This window comes from Osmia lignaria, chromosome 14 (assembly GCF_051020975.1).
Source record: "Osmia lignaria lignaria isolate PbOS001 chromosome 14, iyOsmLign1, whole genome shotgun sequence".
Classification (NCBI taxonomy): domain Eukaryota; kingdom Metazoa; phylum Arthropoda; class Insecta; order Hymenoptera; family Megachilidae; genus Osmia; species Osmia lignaria.
The window spans coordinates 3,801,382-3,823,002 of record NC_135045.1 but is presented as its reverse complement, the minus strand read 5'-3'; the positions used below and the strand labels follow the sequence as shown (position 1 = coordinate 3,823,002).

The 21,621-nt window shown below is 39.8% G+C and overlaps 2 protein-coding genes across 3 annotated transcripts in view; one reads left to right on the top strand and one right to left on the bottom strand.

Moving 5' to 3' along the window:
* The window catches only part of Fstl5 (follistatin-like 5), a 62,910-nt gene extending 42,174 nt beyond the window's left edge, over positions 1 to 20,736 (bottom strand). Inside the window, exon 1 of the mRNA XM_076692100.1 lies at positions 20,240 to 20,736. The gene's annotated coding sequence lies outside the window, so the exon portion shown is untranslated. The remainder of the gene's footprint in view (positions 1 to 20,239) is intronic.
* LOC117607371 (acyl-CoA Delta-9 desaturase) lies at positions 2,111 to 16,329 on the top strand. Of its 2 annotated transcripts, XM_034330999.2 has the most exons (7): positions 2,111 to 2,308; positions 3,702 to 3,736; positions 10,481 to 10,714; positions 10,905 to 11,035; positions 11,124 to 11,329; positions 12,053 to 12,235; positions 12,388 to 16,328. In XM_034330999.2, the coding sequence occupies exons 3-7, from the start codon at positions 10,498 to 10,500 to the stop codon at positions 12,650 to 12,652; spliced, it is 1,002 nt and encodes a 333-aa protein (XP_034186890.2). In that variant the 5' UTR covers positions 2,111 to 2,308; positions 3,702 to 3,736; positions 10,481 to 10,497; the 3' UTR covers positions 12,653 to 16,328. The 2 variants fall into 2 exon arrangements, with proteins under 2 accessions (XP_034186890.2, XP_034186891.2); XM_034331000.2 differs by lacking the exon at positions 12,053 to 12,235 and having other exon boundaries at positions 2,112 to 2,308; positions 12,388 to 16,329.
* Positions 20,737 to 21,621: the final 885 nt, after the last annotated feature.

Sequence of the window (21,621 nt, the reverse complement as noted above, 5' to 3'; positions counted from 1 at the left end):
ATTGATATTTCGCAAATGTAAAAATGAAAAAATAGTTATTCCATCGACCCCACTTACAAATGATAATTTTGTAATACTTTGAATGTTGCGCGCTAAAGCGTGAAAATCCTAAACGATGCTCGTAAAATATACGGCTCGGAAAATATACGATGCGTTTATACCGTTTGTTAATTAAGAATTCAAGAGAGCTTCGAGTCGCTTCATTTCGAAGAATTACCATTTCCCGATGAAACGTGTAGGAATCTTTCCAAATAACCGAGTGTGAAAAAAAAAAAGGTAAAATGTAATCGTCGAGTGAAAGTAGACGATTCCCATTCGCGAGTCTCTGATAATGAGAGTGCAATAAATCATAAACGTAAAATGTACGCTGCATTATGCGTACGTTTCACCGAATGGTTATTGCAGTAGAACACTAATGAATCTCTCTGTGCAACGCGTCGAGGCATCTAGGCCAATACTTCTTGCACCTGACGAGACTCTGAAATAGCGAAGACACTACTGAATGATTTCTAATTCAAGGTTAACATTAAGATAAATGACAATTTTTAATGAAATATGCACAGTTTTTTTTTATCTACCCTGCAGGTGGGTCTGACGTAAAATTCAGCGGCAAGATTCATTACGCTAATTAATAATGAAAATAATTGAGAAAGTTAATGTGAAGCAGGTGGGAAAAATTGTTATTTCCACTCCATTTATAATTCACAAAAGTTAATTAACATGGTCCATTTTCGGTATATTTTTTAAGAATGAAATAATTAATTCTAAAAATATTAAAATAATATTGGAATTTTTTAATGAATGAAAGTTTACCATTTTCTCCAACAGAAAAGGGATTAAACGTAAAATGAAACGAAATGGGCAGGTATATTGTTTTATCTAGTATATCCATTGTATTCGTAAAATAAATGTTTGAATGAAAAAGAAACAACGTTGTACCATCGTTGTTTCGTTAGCATCGAACGTGATATGTGTTGCCGTTGAATTCTCTCCGCAAATGGATTCTACTGGATTTTCGAAATTCTTCGATTTACCGTACCCACCCCCACGTTAGTTTTATTTTCCTCCATAAAATTAGATGCAGCAAGTAGCGGCTGGGAAAACTGGAAAATTCAACGGAGCGTAGTGTTCCAGGGAATTCAAGAGAAACACGTTACCGGGTCCGATGTTCTTGACGTTTTTTTAAAACACATACCTTCCTGGGAATGAAATTTTCTCGACGAGCTTTCTCTCACACCGGTCACGTTTTCGATTTTCAAATTTTTCTTTCTCTCTCCCAAGCGTCGATCAATTACGGATTCTATCCGATTGATACGGAGGAAAGGTTAAGAAATGGAACAGCGATAAAGCGAAAGTTTTTAAGGATCTGTTTCATGTGACTGACGCGAGGCAATTCCCAAGGTATAAATTTTGAAAAATGCAGAATATACAAGATGCAAGATTAATACACTTCTTCCGGGCTGATGTCTCTCGAATTTGACTGGAACAATCTCGACAAAATCTCGTTCAATCATAGTCGAGAACGCAGACAGCTCTTTCTTCCCGTGGCTACGTCGACGTTTAGACAAATAGCGGGGAATCCAAAAATAGGGGAGCGCACGAGCAGCAATAGTTTGGCTTGGATAAGCGGCTTGCGAAATGGCTTCACCGTAAAAGGAAAAATATGAACGTAGGTTACGGGTATTTCCCCTCCTACAACCCTCTCCGTCCCCATTTTATGTCTCCGTATAGGGTGGCTGATTTTAATCTCTCCATCCAATTATCTTTTCAATTATTTATCTTCCTATAACATTTTAAACGCAACTTTTCACAGATGTAATAATTTTTTACAAGCTCTCAAATATTTCATAAAAATAAGAAAAATTAATTTCGTATTTCAAATTTTTACCGTCACAAACAACTCAAACCACCCCCTTTTATCATTCTGACCGATGCCTGTTAAGAGAACGCGATGGAAGACTCGAGGGAATAAGATTACAGGAGATGAAATGGAAGGAGTAGCAGGTTGAAACAGCAGAGTGGAGTGTTTTTTTTCTCTCTCCCTATTTTCCAGACAGACCCATCACGGTTAGAAATTGTACAACATACGGTGGTAGACGTTTCATAGGTGGCATCCCCTCCAGCGAACAACTCGGTAGTTAGGTGTCCAACAATGAACGAACCTAACCACGAGAGATTAGGGGGCACTTTATAAATGCGCGATCGCCAAGCGGTTCGACCTGAAACGTTTTCGACAGCTTCGATGAAACGCCTCGACGTTCCTGCTCAAACTGACTTTCTAAGTATCTGGTGGACGGATCGAGAACGGGTGAGTAGCGAAGAAAACTTGACGATCCTCTGCTATATCTGCTTGTTATACCCTGCTTGGTTGGTTGCTGCCGGCGTTGACATCGGCGCAGACAAGATGTATCGATTACTGATACTTAAAGCATACCGTTGCACGATGAGTTTGAACGAAGCTTTTTTTTTTTCATCGACCAAACCAGACACACACATAGATTCCATCCAGACAGATGCTAGATTGTGTGTACAGGGTGTTAAAAGAAGGGAGGTTGGGGTAATTGGGATATTTTTTGGGGGCGGGCTATGAAATTTTGAGACAATTTTAGATTTTTAAAATTTTGAAAATATAGAATCCTAGAATCCTGAATTCTATACAATATTAATAGGGAAATAAGATTTTCAATTCTTCCTTACTCTATTTTATAAAATAACACTTTATGATCTTGTAGAATTTAAAATATCGAGAATAATAATGGATTGTTTGGTAAAAGAAGGGAGGTTGGGGTGATTGGGATATTTTTTGGGTGCGGGCTATGAAATTTTGAGACAATTTTAGATTTTGAAAATGTAGAATCCTAGAATCCTGAATTCTATACAATATTAATAGGGAAATAAGATTTTCAATTCTTCCTTACTATATTTTATAAAATAACACTTTACGATCTTGTAGAATTTAAAATATCGAGAATAATAATGGATTGTTTGGTAAAAGAAGGGAGGTTGGGGTGATTGGGATATTTTTTGGGTGCGGGCTATGAAATTTTGAGACAATTTTAGATTTTGAAAATGTAGAATCCTAGAATCCTGAATTCTATACAATATTAATAGGGAAATAAGATTTTCAATTCTTCCTTACTATATTTTATAAAATAACACTTTACGATCTTGTAGAATTTAAAATATCGAGAATAATAATGGATTGTTTGGTAAAAGAAGGGAGGTTGGGGTGATTGGGATATTTTTTGGGTGCTATTTTATAAAATGACACTTTACGATCTTGTAGAATTTAAAATATCGAGAATAATAATGAATAGTTTGGTAAAAGAAGGGAGGTTGGGGTGATTGGGATATTTTTTGGATGCGGGCTATGAAATTTTGAGACAATTTTAGATTTTTAAAATTTTGAAAATGTAGAATCCTAGAATCCTGAATTCTATACAATATTAATAGGAAAAAAAGATTTTCAATTCTTCCTGCCTCTATTTTATAAAATAACACTTTACGATCTTGTAGAATTTAAAATATCGAGAATAATAATGGATTGTTTGGTAAAAGAAGGGAGGTTGGGGTGATTGGGATATTTTTTGGGGGCAGGCTATGAAATTTTGAGACAATTTTAGATTTTTTAAATTTTGAAAATATAGAATCCTAGAATCCTGAATTCTATACAATATTAATATAACTTTTCTATTTTTCAGAGAAAAGACTGACTGACCAATTTATACCGTCCTGGGTGAGTAGCACAAGCCCTTAAGGTCATAGACCCTGTTTTTTTTTTTGTGAAACACGTATATACACGTTGTGCACGTGACACGAAACCGATGCCGTAGTTACAGGGGTTCAGCGAATATATCGGTTTACTCGGTTTCCGAGCAAGCAGCAGCAATTAGCTGTTGCGATTGACGCGCGCAATTAGAGCGGAGCGTGAAAAGGGAACATCGAGAACGTATGCTCGTTTCAAGGGTGTCGTATCACGGGCTAATTATGACAAATCGAACGTTTGCTCGTCCATCGTTGATTCGGTGATTTGGAATTTTCAAATTTAGAACATTCATCGGTAACTCCCCTTCGATACAGTTGTTTCGTTCGTCTCGTTGTTACACAATCGGCCCTCGAATGATATTATCGTTGACGCGATCACTTTCAAACTACCCTCGAAAACACGCTAATGTTTTTGCCAATTATCGATAATTCGATAGATGATGCATCGTTGCCATGTACCTATCGATTTGTTCACGTACGAACGCTTTCATAATTTCAGATAGTTAATGCAGCGAAAAGGGTAGATACCCTTTCTAACATTTTTAAGAAATATTTAAAAAAGAAATTTTCAATTCTTCCTTACTCTATTTTATAAAATAACATTTTACGATCTAATAGAATTTAAAGTATCGAGAATAATAATCGATAGTTTGGTATCGAACTAAAGTTAAGTAGCTATCGGTGGTCAGGGGTAATCGACAGGTACATCGCGTAAGGGTGCGCGGGTTGTTCACCGCATAAGGGCGGTTAATCAAAGGGGAGGATTGATTGATTACGCGTATAATAAAATTGATTTTCACAGTACCATTTACGAGATGGTAGAATCACATTTACATAATGTTAGGGGTAATTAACTCCAGAGTCTGGCTCGTTATTGCGTCTGCTCTAGGATACATTGAGATATGCGTGTAGACGTAGGATTTAGAGGTAATCCCTTCCAGACTCACGGGTTAGAGCAAAGTTACCATTTAATACAACGATTTAACACGTCCACCGCTATACTAAAGCTGAAAGTTTCATTTGATACTATCATAACTTTACTTATTATCTGCACAATATTTTTCGGGTAACATGAAAATTACCATGAATATGATTGAATGGCTCTGTTAATTAGTTGGATGGTACAGAACGATGAATGAAGGTTAAATAACTGGTCAAATTCAACAGTTAGGGTGGGATTCATTACACAGCTGGCAATTAGAAGAATACCTGCAGGGTAGAGACGAACAAAAGGATGAATTCCCGTAGCGAAACAACAGTTCTAAACAAGAACCAACATGCTCGGTAGCCAACTTAACGAAATACAGAGCCGTAACACGCCCGGGGAATAGAGTACAATTTATTGCACTTAAAAGTATTATAACTGGGATAATTGAAAACGACAGTAGAGCCAACGGATCCTGCTTTACAGGTATACAAGCTACGCCAGCCTCTGCACCGACAAACCAGTTAGAATCCTAATTTGCTCATCAAAGCTGCTACGTGTCTGATACCAACCGCGTCTATATATAGCCTGATCAACTACTTAATGATCGCGTGAAACTACTAATTACAGTTATATCAGATAACAGAATACGTTGATGGGATATTTGTCTTGTTTTTCCTATTCGAGATCCCTTTTACCCCCGGTATCAGGTTATCACTTTAACAAATTAATTTTTAACAAATTTTATCCATTACTTAATTAAAGGTTTAATGGAAATTCAAGTGTCACTTTTCTCCATAATTTTCACCTGTCACAGTCAGCCTAAAATTCATCGTAAGCTTCTCACTCGGCTTAATCTTAACGATCCCACATCGCAGATGTTTGTCAAACAGTTCGAAACTCGGCAGGAATTTTCGACAATTTACGGGCACGATGCTGCGAGGCTTGTTTGCTCGATGGAACAAGCTGCTTCGAACATTTTCCGCAATGCTGAAACTTTGAAAGACCCCGTAACTCGAACGTGAAGCACTTACGAGGCCGCGGTTATATCACGCTATTTCGTTGCGATTGCAACCTGTGAACACGCGGCCTGAAATAGAAAATCTCGTTTCGAATACTCGAGCAAAGTTCTGACGTCGATTAATCATTTGAAAATACGCCGTGCGAATCGAATGGACTCGATCAATTTTATTAATCAATTGTTTAGCGGACGCTCGGTAGGTCGTTTAGGCGATACGCGCGAACAACTATGCGATTGGAAATGCAATTTTCCGCCGGAGCGTATTTCTTCCTACTGTCCTCGCGCTCGTGTTGTACGTCACTTTTATTCTCGCTACGTATTCTCCATCGAGACAAATATTCCAAATAAAATGGGATACAGTTTCGCTTACATATCCTATATAAAAGCATTCTCATTTCAACCTTGTTTTTCTTCTATCAACTGCATCTTATTGTTAGAAATTATAGGAAAGTTTCGAATCTCATTGTTGATATAACGGAAAAGAAATTAGAAAATTAGAGGTTCGTAAAAATTTTCTGTTTATTCATGATCCATACGTGGACTTTCTCGGCATTGAATCGCGAAAGCTGATTTATCGTCTTTAATTTCTCTCAGCTTTCCCTTCGATCTTTCATCCCCATCGCGGGCGTCGACAAGCGCAACTTGGCTTAACTACCTTTAAACGCTGGAAACTGTTTCTTTTTTTATTATTTATGTTCATTGAATTCAACGTCCAACTTACGTTCATCTATTACGGTGTACTATGTACAACGTAGCGTTTCCCTCGAACTTTTATTTCCCACCAATTCCCGTCGAGCAAGCCACGCGAAGTTCAACAATCCATTTCTCAAACAGCAATCCGGTCCAGCAACTCGTATTACAGCCCTACGGTTGCGCGAATCGCGAAGGCGTCATTAACAGATGAAGGTAATTACAAAGCGTCACCCGCGGCGTTGTTGCGCGCTGTTGTTATCTACGGTTTGGAGCAATCGCAGTTGGATTTAATGTCTGCGAATACTCGCCGCAGTTTCGGCCACTGTTCGCGCCGTTGATACGAAAACCCTGACACCGGGGGTAAAAGGGTTCTCGGATAGGAAAAACAAAATGCCGAAACTCGATGGAAGCTTTCAACATTTTCCCCTCTTCGCTTCATGGTACGGTTAGTTCCTAGACGATCGGTACTTTCTAACGACCTACCGTTGAAATTGTTGTTTTCTGATTCAGAGATACGGTAATGATTTTGGTAATTATGCTCGACACGTTGAACTTCCACGTGTGTTTCAATCGAAAGAATAATTTGTTTCCGTGGAAATGAAATGTTTGAAAAAATGAAAAGGATTTTTATTCCTAGGAAGAATGTCTGTTTCAACGAAATTTCATCTGGTTTTTACACCAACGATCGAAGCTCGTTTGGGCTTAACCATCCAGTTATTGGCAGCGACACGTTGCTCGAGGGTGCGAATCGATGGTTGTATCGTTCGTACCGATTCGAACATACGATAATATCGAACGAACGAGAGGGAAATTGCCTGGAGTCAGGTCCGACGATTCGTCGTTCGACGGTCCATCACTCGCGGCCAATGCGGTCACCGATCCGCGAACGGATTTTTATGATCCAGCTGAGGGCAGAGAATGAAAAGGAAATCTGCGAGCGTGTCGAAAGACGAGATTTTTATGAGCGAGACCGCGACATGCTCGGTTTGATCCTCACTACGTGCGCTCTACCGTGAAACGTTCGTTCGTAAATGTCGAAATTCGGTCGTTTGTGAAAAATGAAAAAAAGTAAACTACCGGTACCAAGCTGCAATCGATTAATGAGAAAAGCGATTAGCGAGGAACGTGCATATTTCGTTATACGGCGTGAATGAACTGTTGCTTGAAAAATGAAGACAGGACGTTGGTAAATATTTAAACAGCGCCGAGAGGATTTATGCGTTTGGAAAGCGGAAAATGTTTTGTTCAACGGCGACGGGAAACGAACCTTGCGGTTCTTTTGTCAAGAAAAAACGTATTAACCACAACAGTGTTGGATAATAGTTATTTACAATTTTATTCACGAATAAAACAATTAGTGGTTATTCGGGGAAATCGAATTTATTTGTTATTTGTTATACGAAAATCAACTGCAGTTGACAGCTATTCAAACCGATTTTTTATTTTTCATTCAAAATAAAATCCTGCATCAAATACCAGATTTTTTCCGGGAAAAATGGTGAGATGCCGGGTTTTCCATTTGATAGGTGCCTGGGGGGAAAATGATGATGCAGGGGTGAGGGCCCCATATAGTGCAGAGAGAGAAAAAGGCTAGTCCAGTCAGTGGGGCTAACGACAGACGATCCCTGCCCCAGACGCTTATAACCCCATTTTTCGAAACTTTTAATAATCGTTTGCCGGGGGACCGCTAGCGAGAGAACCGATTCAACCCCACCGCCACCTGGCGGTCGCCGACCCTAGCTAAGGGAGTCCGGGGTTTTTTTTTTTCCGGCTTTTCTTGGGCGAAGCCCAAGATGGGCCGTTCTACAGGAGGTTTTTTCCTCCTCTCTTGCCCAACGAACATCAGCGGCCTTTTTAAATTCTTTCTCTAAATCCGCACCGTACATAGTTTAGTATGATTATATCAAATCATCCATAGATTTTTCCATTATTCTCCTTTTTTGTGTTTTTACTTCTTTTATACTCTTTACATTTCTTTTTTCTCCATTCATCTACCTTTTTCTCTTTATCCATTTTATTCATATTCACTATCTCCGCTTATTTAGTTGCCAACAGCACACGGTAACCCATCTTTTGGCGAAACCGTGCCCACTTAGCTTGACTTCGGTGATCTTACGGGTACCGGTGTGGCCTAAGTGGCTAAGGCCGTTGACGGAGTCCGAGGTGACTCAACGCCTACAATAGATATACAGCCCCCTGTCACTTGCATAGATATAAACGTTTACGCGGGGGGATTTGAATTAATATTTACTTTCTCGATATCGTAAAAATTAAAATTTTAGACATTCCTGTTTGAAGCCAAAATTGATCGCGGGTGTATCCAGGGAATACCATGTATATTGGTTAAGGAAAAGGAAATTTTCCGGCAGTCGCAGATGTCGATCGTGCAGTTTTATAGCTCGATCAGATGCATCGAGCACCGATGTCGTACGTGTGTCATCGGCTTTATTGAATTATTAATGCAAAGTCGGACATCTGGTCCGGGTTGAATTTTGGCCGTGTCCCAAAGAAGTAGGCCAGTTAATAAAATTTCTTCTAGCAAGCCTGACTTCCATGGTAAAACGATAATACCGAACGATAAAGAATCCAACGGAATTTCACCGTCTAATTTCTCTCGAGAGTAATTCGTGCTGCGCACGGGATCGCGTTCGAATGCATTAAACTTTTTGATTGAATCCGTAGAACTTGCCGTAAGATTCGCGCCAGCTTACCGAGGGGGCCGCATTTTTCTTCAACTTTTACGAATTAAACATCACCGACCGTACACGATTCGCAGGCGAATATTTGGTAACCCTTTAGGTTCTCAAGTCAACTTTGGTTTTCTATTTTTAATAGATAATTTCTTTGGGGCATTTGAAAAAGTGTTAGAAATTCTGGCATTAAATTATTCCATAATTATGAAATTTGTCGAAAATAGCAGAGAATCCAATGCATTTAGAATTAGATAGAATATCGATTCCATGGTCCCAGCTGAGAGTAACACCCCAATTACTAGCTAATAATTACAGCACGGATATTAATGGAAATATAAATTTTCTAATAACACACTCAACAGTATTATTTTATTATGCAAATTGTTGCACGAAGCATCCAGGAAGCTAACAATGAAATTAGCATCTTTAATCAGCGGTTAAAATTACCTTGTATCGATATGAGACCGGTTACGTTAATAAGTTTCATAGTTGTCTTTGGTGTATAGGAAATAAAGGTTGACACAGATTAAGGGAGAGTGTATTGGAGCGTGGGCGGTACATTTAATCACCGAACCCAGCTTGGATTGTTCCACACCATTTGGTGATGTTCGATTCAGCTGCTTACGATATCTCCAGCTAATTGCATCGTAAAAAGCATTAGTAATTTTAATGCTTTCCTGCTCCATTTGCATTTTGTCGTTAAGGTGTTGCGTACTAAATTACCGATTTCCAAACACGTATTTACAGATTTCCAACGTAATCTAAAATTCAGATTTTCTGCTTACAGAACATTTCTCAACGTCATTAGCAAACCTCTAATTGCCAATTAATCGTCGGTAACAATCATCTACATTTATCTCGAACTCGAACTTGCTATTTCTTTCGCTAGAAACGCGGCCGCTAATCACACTTACAAAGCAGATTATGTAAAACTAGAAATACCAGTTTCTATCTTCCGTATTGAAAAACGGATTGACATTCATGTTACACAGAGGCGAGAGTAATTGCCGCTTTTTGCAGTGAAATTTGATGATTGATACGTAATTCGCATCCACGTCGGTAGCCTAATGATCGATAAAATTGATCGAACACGGTAATGAGGGTAATCAAAACACCCTATATAACGCTCGCGTTAATGCAGATTTTATATGACAGGCGATCGTAAACTTTCAATGGAAAAAGTAGCACGGATCATTTCCTCTTTATAATGGAAAAAAAAATTCACTTTCGTGATTTATCGATAAATTTCACAAAGAGGGAAGTCATTGAAGAGAGGCTCGAAATAAGGCCGAAACGTTGGAAAATTATGAAACTATGATGATCGTTCTTTTTTTCTCCCCTTAATTACTCACAGTCGAGTGTAACGAATTATTCCGATATTAGGAACGGAAATTGGGGAAATGTACAGTTCAACGGTGACTCAATACGAGGAGAAGAAAGAGGTGAACGGAAAGGTGGAAGTGGACGTGGAACCGCTTGCATTACCGGCGGAGGAAAGCTCAGCTAGCCAACCTATAATATGGCGAAATGTGATTGGTATCATTGTGCTTCATTTCCTCCCCGTTTACGGTTTCGTGAACGGCTATCGAGATGCCAAGTTCTGGACGTGGATTTGGAGTAAGTACATATCGTACGTCGCCTCCAGTTCGTTTAGGAAAACCGTCCGTTTGCCATTTTATTTCTCCTATTTGTCGCCCTCCAAGAATTCCAAATAGATTTTCCTCCCTGCTTTCCCAAATCCACCGTTCCCGTAAATGTCACGATTTCTTGATCGATTAATAAGAATTTTTATTCATTTTTTATCGAGGTATCGCGTACGGACTGGTGGCTGGTGTGGGAGTAACAGCAGGTGCCCATCGACTATGGGCGCACAGAAGTTACTCGGCCAAAGTTCCTCTACGTATCTTTCTAGCTTACTTGTACTGTATGGCTGGTCAAGTAGGTTCGCACGTATTGTTTTCTGTTTTATCTATTTTTTCAATCGTTATCTCTAAGTAACTCCGTAAATGTCTTTCATTGCCGTCAGACGCATTTTTACAAGTGGATCAGGGATCACAGAACGCATCACAGGTACACGGAAACCACGGCTGATCCGCACGATGCAAGACGCGGATTCTTCTTCTCTCATATCGGTTGGCTGATGGTTAAACGACACCCGTCCGTCAAGAAATACGGCAGTAAAATCGATATGACCGACGTCGCTTCGGATTCTGTGATAAAGTTCTACGACAAGTAAGATATATATTTATCCTCAGGTCAGTGACTTTATTTGAATAGAAATATGAAAACGAAAAACGACGTTGGTTTGCTCTATCGAACAATGTTATTTTCAAAAAGATACTTTGTATTTTTCTTTTTTGCAATCATCGCATTTTTGTAAGATACTCTCTGAGCGTATGAAAATCTAATGAACGTCGCATAAATTGTTTCATCGCAAAGTTATTAACCGTTGAATTTCCACTTCGAGTTAATTGGAGCTGAACAGCACACAAGAGTTAATCAGTCGTTTCGGCCCGTACTATTGATGTAGCTGCACAGTGAACCAACGTATCCTCAGAATTCCGATGAATCAAGCTAACCGGTACGGTAGATGAAACGTCGAAACGCTCCTCTGAAAGGACATGATTTACATCTGAAAGCTTGGAGTATTAAGAACCAATACTGGCCTCCTACTCGGTTAAAATGTTCCATTTTTCGACGCATTGTATCGCTTTGTTAGACGACTGGAATTTTTACACTATCGATCCATTCACGGTTCACTGACGATCCACTCGCAGTTCACCTACGTTCCTAGAACTCTTACTCACCCTGATAATTGACCAGTTTTGTAGTTAAAAAATAGTATCTTTTAATTTGGCAAAAATTTTAACAAATTATTGAAAATATCGTAGATATAATTATAGGGTGATACGAAGGGAAAATAGGAAGTATACGCGTTTCCGTATCACGTTACAGGTATTACGAGATCATTATGGTTTGGCTGTGCTTCGTTCAACCGATATTATTGCCAGTTTTCATGTGGGGCGAAACATGGTTCATAAGCATTCACGCGACGCTCATCCGGTACGTGTGGTCGTTACACGCCACTTTTATCGTTAACAGTTTCGCTCACATGTGGGGAAATCGACCGTATAACAGGCAAGTTTCCATATACCCGTAGCACCGGTCCTCGCATAGTTCGTACGATGGGACCTGGTTAATTAAAACTTTCACGCTGACTCGTATATTTTGTTACAATTTTTTTTTTTTTTTCGTATTCTTTTCATGCGCGATTTAACACGATTTCGCAGGAGGGTGAAGCCTACGGAAAACGCGGCCGTGTCTTTCTTCGCTCTCGGCGAAGGTTGGCACAATTACCATCATTCCTTCCCGTGGGACTACAAGGCTGCCGAGCTCGGGGCTTACAGCTTGAATCCGACCACCGCGTTCATAGAACTGATGGCACGCGTTGGTTTCGCGTACAATCTGAAAACACCGTCGAAAGTGCTGGTCGATCGAACGATCATGAAAAAAGGGGACGGAACCGACAGCCTTTGGGGACATCAGAGACACTGAAATATCGATGTCGATGCTTCAACCTCGTTTCCTCGCTCGACGAGGACCATCGAAACCGAGAGACGCGACGCGACACGCGTCCAACAATGAACACACTTCGCTTTTCCATCGTCGAAAGAACGATCGTTCAAAATTTTATTCACCTTCCCCCTATCGCGATTTTTCTTTCTTTTTTTCTGTGCGCGAGTACGAATTCCCTCCATTTTGTTTTCTGTTGTTTTATGTTTGACCAAGGATTTACGCGCGTCCCAACAGTTGGTCGAATAGCTTTTATTGTTATCGTTCGAGATTTATTTTTGTCCTGTTTTAAGCCACTCGTATGTGAATGGCCCGAAGATATGCGTGAACACGTTCGAGCACGGTAAACACCCTGTTTGCGCGTGTTCTCGCACTGAACCCAAATGAAATGTTTTATATACGCGTAGCTTGATCAACGGTACACAGCGGTCGATAAATATTAAACGTCACAAAATAATTTTTCTTTTTTTTTCCATAACGACAGTGTTTTCGATGGAGGACAGGCGAGTTTTATTTTTTGTATCGTGCATTAACCCTTTGAATGCTGAATACTCCCGACGGAAACAATTCGCATGGACAGCACGCAGCTAGCGGCTGCGATCTTTAAGAATGGAATACTTTTTTTACTAATATAAATTACGTTGTAGTTGTAATTGTAATTCCTGTACGCGAAATTAAATGATACAAGAAAGTTCGTTTCGAACATATAGCATTCGAAGGGTTAATCAGCATCGCTCTTCCAACGAGATTTAAAATTGACCAACTTCTTATTTTTCATTGCGTTTTCCTAATCCACTCGGGTATGTTTCTTTTGCTGAAAGTTTCATTTCGCTGTAAAAACAACATGAAGGCAAACAGAGGTACCATCGTGTCAGGGAAGTTCGTTTCGCAGTGCAAATCGTCGCGTTTACAAATAAAACAGAATAACGCTTGCTTTGCCAACTAACTTCCACCGAATTTCCGCCACTGTCCTAGCCCATCGCCAAGCTTCTGTCCGGTCGACAACAAACTTCGAACCGAGCTTAGCAAACGTTGATACAGAGGTAAGGTGTATATTCATCGGGTATCGCGAGACAGTCGGTTTTAAAGCGCTTTCCGAACATACAGAGAGCAGGATGAACCGTTGATTTATTCAAGAAGGCCGTAAGGGTCGTCCACGGCGACCTTGTTCTCCTTGCATCCAACCGTACAAAGGTGGAAGGAAGGCACATAACGAATGCTGCTGCGCTAATGAACCGTGTTTACCTCCTGCTTGCCGTATAAACGCCCACGCTACGGTTACTTTTTCTTTCTTCCCATCTTTCCGTATCGTTCCCTCGATTCGTCACTTCTGTTCCTCGAGACTGCACGAACAATTGTTAGCTCCGAAGGAAGAAAAAGGCGGGATATTCAGTTGAAGAATTAACAAAATCGCAATATCTCTCGCATGTTACAACGAGATTCCCAAACACAATGTTGGCTAATTCACCGAGTAATTTTCTATTTTCTAATTAATCCGCTCCATCGAAATCGTACCGATCTCTACGGTGATCAACGCGTTAATTAATACCAGCTTGAATTTGGTAGTTGACCGAGGTAATCCGAACCAGTAACGAGCTAACTGTCAATAGAGTACACATCATTAACCCGATCCCAGGTAAACGGAAATTCGAATGAATTTTTCGGAAAATCCGTGTAAACTGAAAGAACTTGAAAGAAAGATAGCGATACTCCAACAACCGGCTAAAATGTTTTAATCATCGTTGAAAGCGTTTTTCGTTGAACGCAACGTTTAATCCCGGCCCCGATTTCCGGCCGGGTTCGTTTCACGCTGAAACGAAGCGAATCTATATAATTTAACTTGCCGTTCAACGGATCGACTGGAAACACGTATCGCGGGTGTAGTTTGTATGAATTTTCATCGGGGAATCATTATTGGCCCGTGGATGGTTGGGATGATCGCGCGTACCCAGTGCCAGATTGCACTTTCACTCGTCGTTCTCCTATCCTGGGAATTATTCATCGGAACGACGGAAATTAATTATCGTCGGAACAACGGTAAGCGAAGCTTTAACGACCTAGTAATTACATGCTGGTTGCTCGTTACCCAGAAAATACACGCATAAGCCAAACGTGTTTGGGATCGTTTAATATTTCACGGATTTCTATCGGCCATCAACCAACCGGGATGAATACTCTGCATAGATTATGCCGTTTGTAAACGTTTCCATCTCACCCACGAACCTCATTTAAATTACACTCGCTTGTTTCTATCTATTTTAACACTTTCATTATGAAAAACGCTGTTTTAATAGCGAAACTCGCGTCGATTGTTACCCAGAAACTTTAAAAAGAGAATTCCTTGGAGGGAAAAGTAGGAGTTTCCAACGCGTTTCGATATTTATAGAGGGATAGAAGTTTATTGTACCGTTCGTACATCGCGGTACAACTATGCAGGCTAGTGGCCTGTGTATTTTTATCGTTGATGGATATTCCTGGATGATAAGTGGCCGGTAATAATAGCCTGCATAGCGGTCTTTTTTTATCGATCACACATGTAATCGTTTCATAGGAAAATACGCTATAAAATATTATTCCAGGGAATAGAAAAAGATGATTCCAGAGATTTTAGATGTATGTTCTGTACTTGATATCAGTGAGAGAAGATAGAGGTTTCGTTTTGTAAGAGGATTCTCAGCAGCTGAAGCTTATTTTTTCACCGATTTCGAAAAGGAGGTTACTCAATTCGATCAGTTTCTTTTTTTATATGTATGTTCGCTAATTACTCCGAGACGGATGGATCAATCGGAACGAAACCTTTTGCATCTTGTTATAAATATTAATATATACACTCTCTACGAAGATTACGCTTTCTATATCCAATAGAAGTTTAGCAGGAAATCGATTAAGTGCTAGCGACGAAACCAATGTCCTCCGTTTCTTATAGCAGATCGTACACTTTCGTTCCTCCCTCGACTGGGTATTTTCCTCCATGAATTTGTTATGACCATCGCAATAGAACGGGATCGATAAGACACATTCTGTCTGTGCGAGCCTCTGATGTGTCTTTTACCGTCTTCCAGGACGGTGGAATAAATTTGAATGGCGTACGTGCGAAAGGTGTTCCTCCCTTCATCCGATACGACTCGGGAAATCAGATTTCTTTTCGTTCTTCGGAAAGGCTCGTATATTAAAATAACGTATTATCCTGGTTCGTTGGCTGGTCGCTTTGATAACGTGTTTACACGGGCGGACAGCCGTGAACGTTTTAATTAAAAGAGAATTATATGTTACAATAACTATAAATACCGTCACACCGGAGAGTTTAATACCTCTGGTATGCAATATATTTAGCTCGTCGGCCAAGATCTGCATAAATGCATTAGCAGGGGGGCTGACGTTAAACTAGCAAGAAAGTTACTAGACGAAAGTTGGAGAGGAAATTCCTTATACTTATCGGCCGATTTTAAACCTCCCCAATCCTGGTAATCTATATACATATACCAATAAAGTTTACCCTCCAAGCAGCTGCTTTTCATTATACTTGCTGATTTAACGTATCTACGAGTTATATGCACAGTTCAGAGGAAAAGTAGGCTTTTCTAAGAAAAATGGCAATATAAGGAGAGAGGAGTTGCAATATTAAAAGAATAATAATAATTCTGAGAATTTTAATTTTAAATACAGGATGTTTTCCCTAAGGAGCTCGATACTGTATACCAGAACCTGGGATCATCTTCTTTTTCCTGTTCGTTTCGAAGAGGAAACGTTCGATAGACGAGAAAATTCGTCGCAGAGAAACACGATCGGGATTTCGAGGGAACGGTTCGACGTTTAATCTCGCGTACCAGAGGTAAAAACGCGGGATCCACCGAAAGAGGATCAAAGGAAGCATTAGACGGCGTGCTAAAGCGCAACTCGAAGGGGAACCACAAACCGCGGTTGCGACATTTCCGGCTGCTTTCGGAGCCCGTGAAGAGAGAAGTAAAAGGGTATGCATTATACAGGGTGCGACGAAAAATTCGCTGATAATTGAATAAATCCATGTCTACTAATTTTTCAATTTTTTATTAAAAAATTATTATCTTCAATTTATCCGTAACAAAGATATATATTTTCTAAGCTAATCTTTGAATCATTTCTTTCAGGAAATGGCAAGAGGTATGAAAAAAATTTATCTCACGCTTTGGATTTATTTTCCCTGAAGAAATCACTCTGCGCCCGTATCCCATCCCACCCAGTATAGATCGTGCTCTAAAAGCGTGTAAAAGGTTGATGATAATGGCTGGACCAGCTAAAAAGCGACTCAAAGACCGTGCTATAACCGGTGAGTAAAGAAGAAAAAATGAGGAAGAATAAAGTAGAAGCACCCAGTTACTTGTAACAAAACTGTCCTGACAGTGCATAACGTGGTATTGTTTGTAAAGCAGCTGATGGCCAAGAGGCTCTCGTTAAATCTCCAAGAACTTTGTTCGTTCGGTGACTGGCTCGGTCGAGATCAATACGACTGGTATAGTTGAGCTACATACCTACTGTATATTGCTACATGACAAAAGTTCGTTCTGAACTTTTGACCCGGCGACGGCGATTGTACCCCGACACGCGTTCTCTTCCTTCATTCACCCTATTTCCTTCTATTTCGTGTGAGCATTTTATGCTGGTATAGGGCGCACCCGCGCAGGCAAGGGGGGTCGGCATTACAGTTTTCCATGCTCCCGGGTATATAATGCACGGCTGTTTTGAAAAGGTAATGCAATTCATAACAGAGCACAGCGATGCGTTCCGTTCCGTTCTTGTTCTCTTCTCGTTCCGAGCCGAGCCGCGTACGTCAAAATAATAACGCTCATGACCGTTAATAATCGTAAAAATGCTAATGTTAATGACGAGCGACGGGTACGGCGGGCAATATTAATGAGATCTCACGGCTCCGCGCTCTGGAAAACAATATCATAAGAATAATGCAAACTGTCGCGACGGCAATGAACACGATAATAGAAAGGAAAATGGACTTGATTCCATCAAACGCGTTATTTTATCTGTTTCGTGGTCTTTGTTTGGATTCATGCCAGATTTGTAATTAAATTCTTTCCTTAAATTTCATATTTTAGACACGTGTCTGATCGAAGACTCGATTTTGGAAAAATTTTAGAGCTATGAAACGACACAATCGACCTAGTTTGCCTATGAAGACTATGTACTGTTTTAATATTGTTCGAGGTTTCGTCAGCAATGTAGATTGCTTCATCAAGGGTCAAAAGACTCAGTGGTGTGCATAGTAGCCGTGTTCATGTTTCGGATCGTCGATTACGTAACCGATACTTAATTGATTAATTGAAAAGTTAAAAAAAAAGAAAATATTGAAATGTCATACAAATTATCCTAATATTTTAAAAAATTTATAAGATATCAATTTGCGATAATAAGATGTCCTATCTGGCAAGGTTTGTTTGAAAAACGAAAATTGAATGAGCTGTACAAAAAAATTCCTAATAACACGATCTACCATGTGAAGGCTCATTAAAATCTGCGGAGAAGTTCTCCTTGTTAGAAGTAAAGGACTCGAGGAGTTCTCCTTGTTAGAAGTAAAGGACTTCGGGGTTCTTCGTATCAAACGTACCTCTAGTCGCTGGAATCTACTGTCTTGTTCCGTCGCAGTATCTAACAATTGATTTTTTATATACATTTTTAAATTAAATTCAGAAGGGTAGAATTTAGGATACAACAAACATTCCCAGAAATTGTATTAACCATCTTTTGAAATTGTTTAACGAGATCAATCAGCGTTTACACGCGTCAGGTATGAAAAAGTGAAACGATTCCGATTTAACAACGCTTTTTTGCTGGAAATAAATTCGAATATTCGCGATGATCCTCGTAAATTTTCCAATAGATCCTCCTCTCTCTCGACACCCTTCCGCGTGCAATATCCCATTGCGTTTGATAAATAAAACCGTCAGCGATTTTGATTAAACAAAAGTCTACCTATGAAACGAAATATCGAGGTATTTCGGTTTTATTTTATCTGAAATGAGATTTTCCATCGAGCAATCGACAAGTTTGACAACTACCCTCCAAAGCAAACGCTCGTCGGCGAGAAAAAGCGAGGATTATTTTTCCTTTTTTTTTTTTTTTTCTCTCCCGTATCGCGATCGCAGTTTCGAAAATCCTTTCTTTCGAGTATCGTCTCTTCGCAGCAGGGTTAAATCCGGTCAAGCAACGGAAGTGGACCGTTTCCGCGGTTGTCGTTTTGCTTTCTCGCCGTAGAATTGGCTGACTCCGGGGTGAAACGTATTTTTTCAGTATCTTCAATGAATTTCAAACAAAAGCGCTTTCTTCGCCGGCGAGTAGAAAGCTTTTACCCTCTATACGAGTTGTCGGAAGGTAACACGGAAAGGAATACCTTCAAAGGGGTACAATTTCACGGTGTCTAGTGGATGAAATTCCCTTACGAGGAAGCTCGTAAAAGAAAAAGTAGTAATACGGGAGTCGAACTACGAAAGCGAGCTCCTTCAATGAGATACGTAATTTTATCGATCTTTTCGTCGTTGCTTACGTTCCTCCGGTACGAGTTAAACACCCTTTACGAATATCTCCACTTTGGTAATTCGAACTTTTTAGATTCTAACGCGAAACAAAAACTCGTCGCTATGTATTTTGTAACTTTGATACTTTTATCGATCTTCTCATTGTTGTTTACGTTTCCAATGCAAGCTAAAATACGCACAAGACCCATTCTGCTACTTTGAATATTAAAGATTGTATAATAAAAAAAAAATTAGATAAGAAGATTAGAAAAAAATAGTGATTCTATTGATCCATGTAGTCAGACAGCGCTCTGTTGTACCGACGGATAAATCTAGTATTTAATCCGCTGTACATCAAACTATCTACAGGTGGAGGCGCGTGCGCAATATTCGTTCGTTCGTAGATGTCACCTACACCTGGCTGACTACGGATATGCAGACGTCTCTATACGTATTCGTCCCACGCGTGCTGCACTTGCAGCCAGAGGGATTCTTTTATATCAATTCACCCCCCTGAATCATTACTCCCTCTTTTTTCTCTTCCATTTTTACTCGTTCCCACCCTCTCTTTTCATCGTTATCCTGTCCTCCAACGTCCGCGCATTACACGCTCGTGGCCTCGTTTACGCATCTTTCGGTAGCGCGGTTTGTTAATGCAAAAACCACGTTAAGTAGTTTGGTTAGATACGGTGATACGAGTTTGTATGCAATCCCGTTCCGTGAAAACTTTTTCTTTCTTTCTTTCTTTCATTCGTGACTACAAAGTTGTCGTCGAGTTAGCGTGATTGAAACTTAATTACCACGAGTTTCAGATCTTGATCGTAGTTTCACGTGCCGAGGCATGCACGATGCATGGTACGTGAACGTTCGGTTAAACGACATTAAAGCCGACGTATTGTATGGTTTCGATGAGATCTTACGGTAAATATTTCGTAGGAATAAAATATGTTTTTGGAGGATCTTTTTCCTCTCTCTTAATTGCATTTACACCGGTGTAATATTCTTTCAACGTAAAAAGTTTCGCTCGAACAAAGACAGCGTTAATTTAGTAAATTACTTCACTCACCCTATGTAACTAGATTCCACCGAGGCTGCTTCGTAGTAATAATCTTCACGAACACCACAACCACCGCTGCGACAACACTTTCAAAGTTTATTTAATGGTACCGAATTTCTCTGTCCATGTTTGTATCGGTGTACCGGCACGATTCTTCGATTTCTTTAAACACGATCGTTCACGAGAAATTGCGATAATAGTTATCAAGAATTTCGTAAAAATTTCAATTGTTCAAAGTACGTTTTGTGAGGTGACTTCCATGGCTTTTTACCGACTTATCGAACATCGATGTAATCGATCGAGCAAACAGATCATCGTATCGATAGGATCAATCGTTAGTTAAACGGTGAAATACGAAAGAGAGAACGGTATAAACAAATACAAGGATGTGTGCGCGTGTGTGATATGTATACGCGTGCGTTTGTCGATGAAGGGAATATATGCGACAACTACCGACCGCAGTGATAGCTTGGGGTGCACTGAACATGAGCAGAGGGTTGGAAAACGATGTGGTATCTAATCTAACCTCACCTGCGTGGCGCAGCATGCGCCCAATAGCGCGCATGCGTGGCCACAGATTCCCTTAAACTTTTCCGGCAATTTAAGCAATTAGGAAGGAAAGCGGAAACGGGATTAACTAATGCGTTTGATTCCTATTGGATAGCTGTTACTTTCTTGCTAAAGTACACCAGCTGCCGAAGGAATCTTATGTGTTAAGTTTCTTATAGGATTTACCGTCCCCCATGAAATCAAACGGTCTACCACCAACGGATCGAATCCTACTTGCTTTCAACCCTCTAACCGCGGACAACGTAGAAATCGCATACCATTTATTTTCTACGATCGCTTTCACCACCCTCTGACCGCGTTTCATATTAATTTTGGGGGTATCCGACTGTGTTGGAAAACACTATGTCCTTATGGTATTAATTCTTTGCTGTTAGAAATTTATATACAAATAGATTATCGCACATTTTTAGAATGTCCAAGCATTAAAAAATGCTATTTTTTCGTTGCGTCAGCTCTTTGTACTGTTATTATTGAAATCTGAATTTCTTATATTTTTTTATTTCATAATACGCGCTTTAAATAATACTATCAGTGCCATCTAGTAACAAGCAGGAAAGTTAGTAACCAAAATGGTGCTCTGTATGTAAGTACTTGCATACAAATACCTTATAAGATTTTTTAATTTCAATTTCTACCACTAGAAGCGCTGTGATAAAATAGTAGTCGTAGTTGATATTGCAGGGTGTGACACAAAAATGGAATTCCTATCGGTACAATAGGACCTGATGTACAAATGGTGAAAGGACTTTACAACTTCCAGCATTGTGTGGTACAAAAATGCATCGTGGATATTCTATCCTATATTTATTTGTTATTTGGGA

Coding starts and splice junctions, on each gene's coding strand:
- LOC117607371 (XM_034330999.2), top strand. CDS start 10,498: ATGTACAGTTCAACGGTGACTCAATACGAGGAGAAGAAAGAGGTGAAC. Junction 11,036..11,123: donor TGTACTGTATGGCTGGTCAA/GTAGGTTCGCAC, acceptor CATTGCCGTCAG/ACGCATTTTTACAAGTGGAT. Junction 12,236..12,387: donor GGAAATCGACCGTATAACAG/GCAAGTTTCCAT, acceptor ACGATTTCGCAG/GAGGGTGAAGCCTACGGAAA.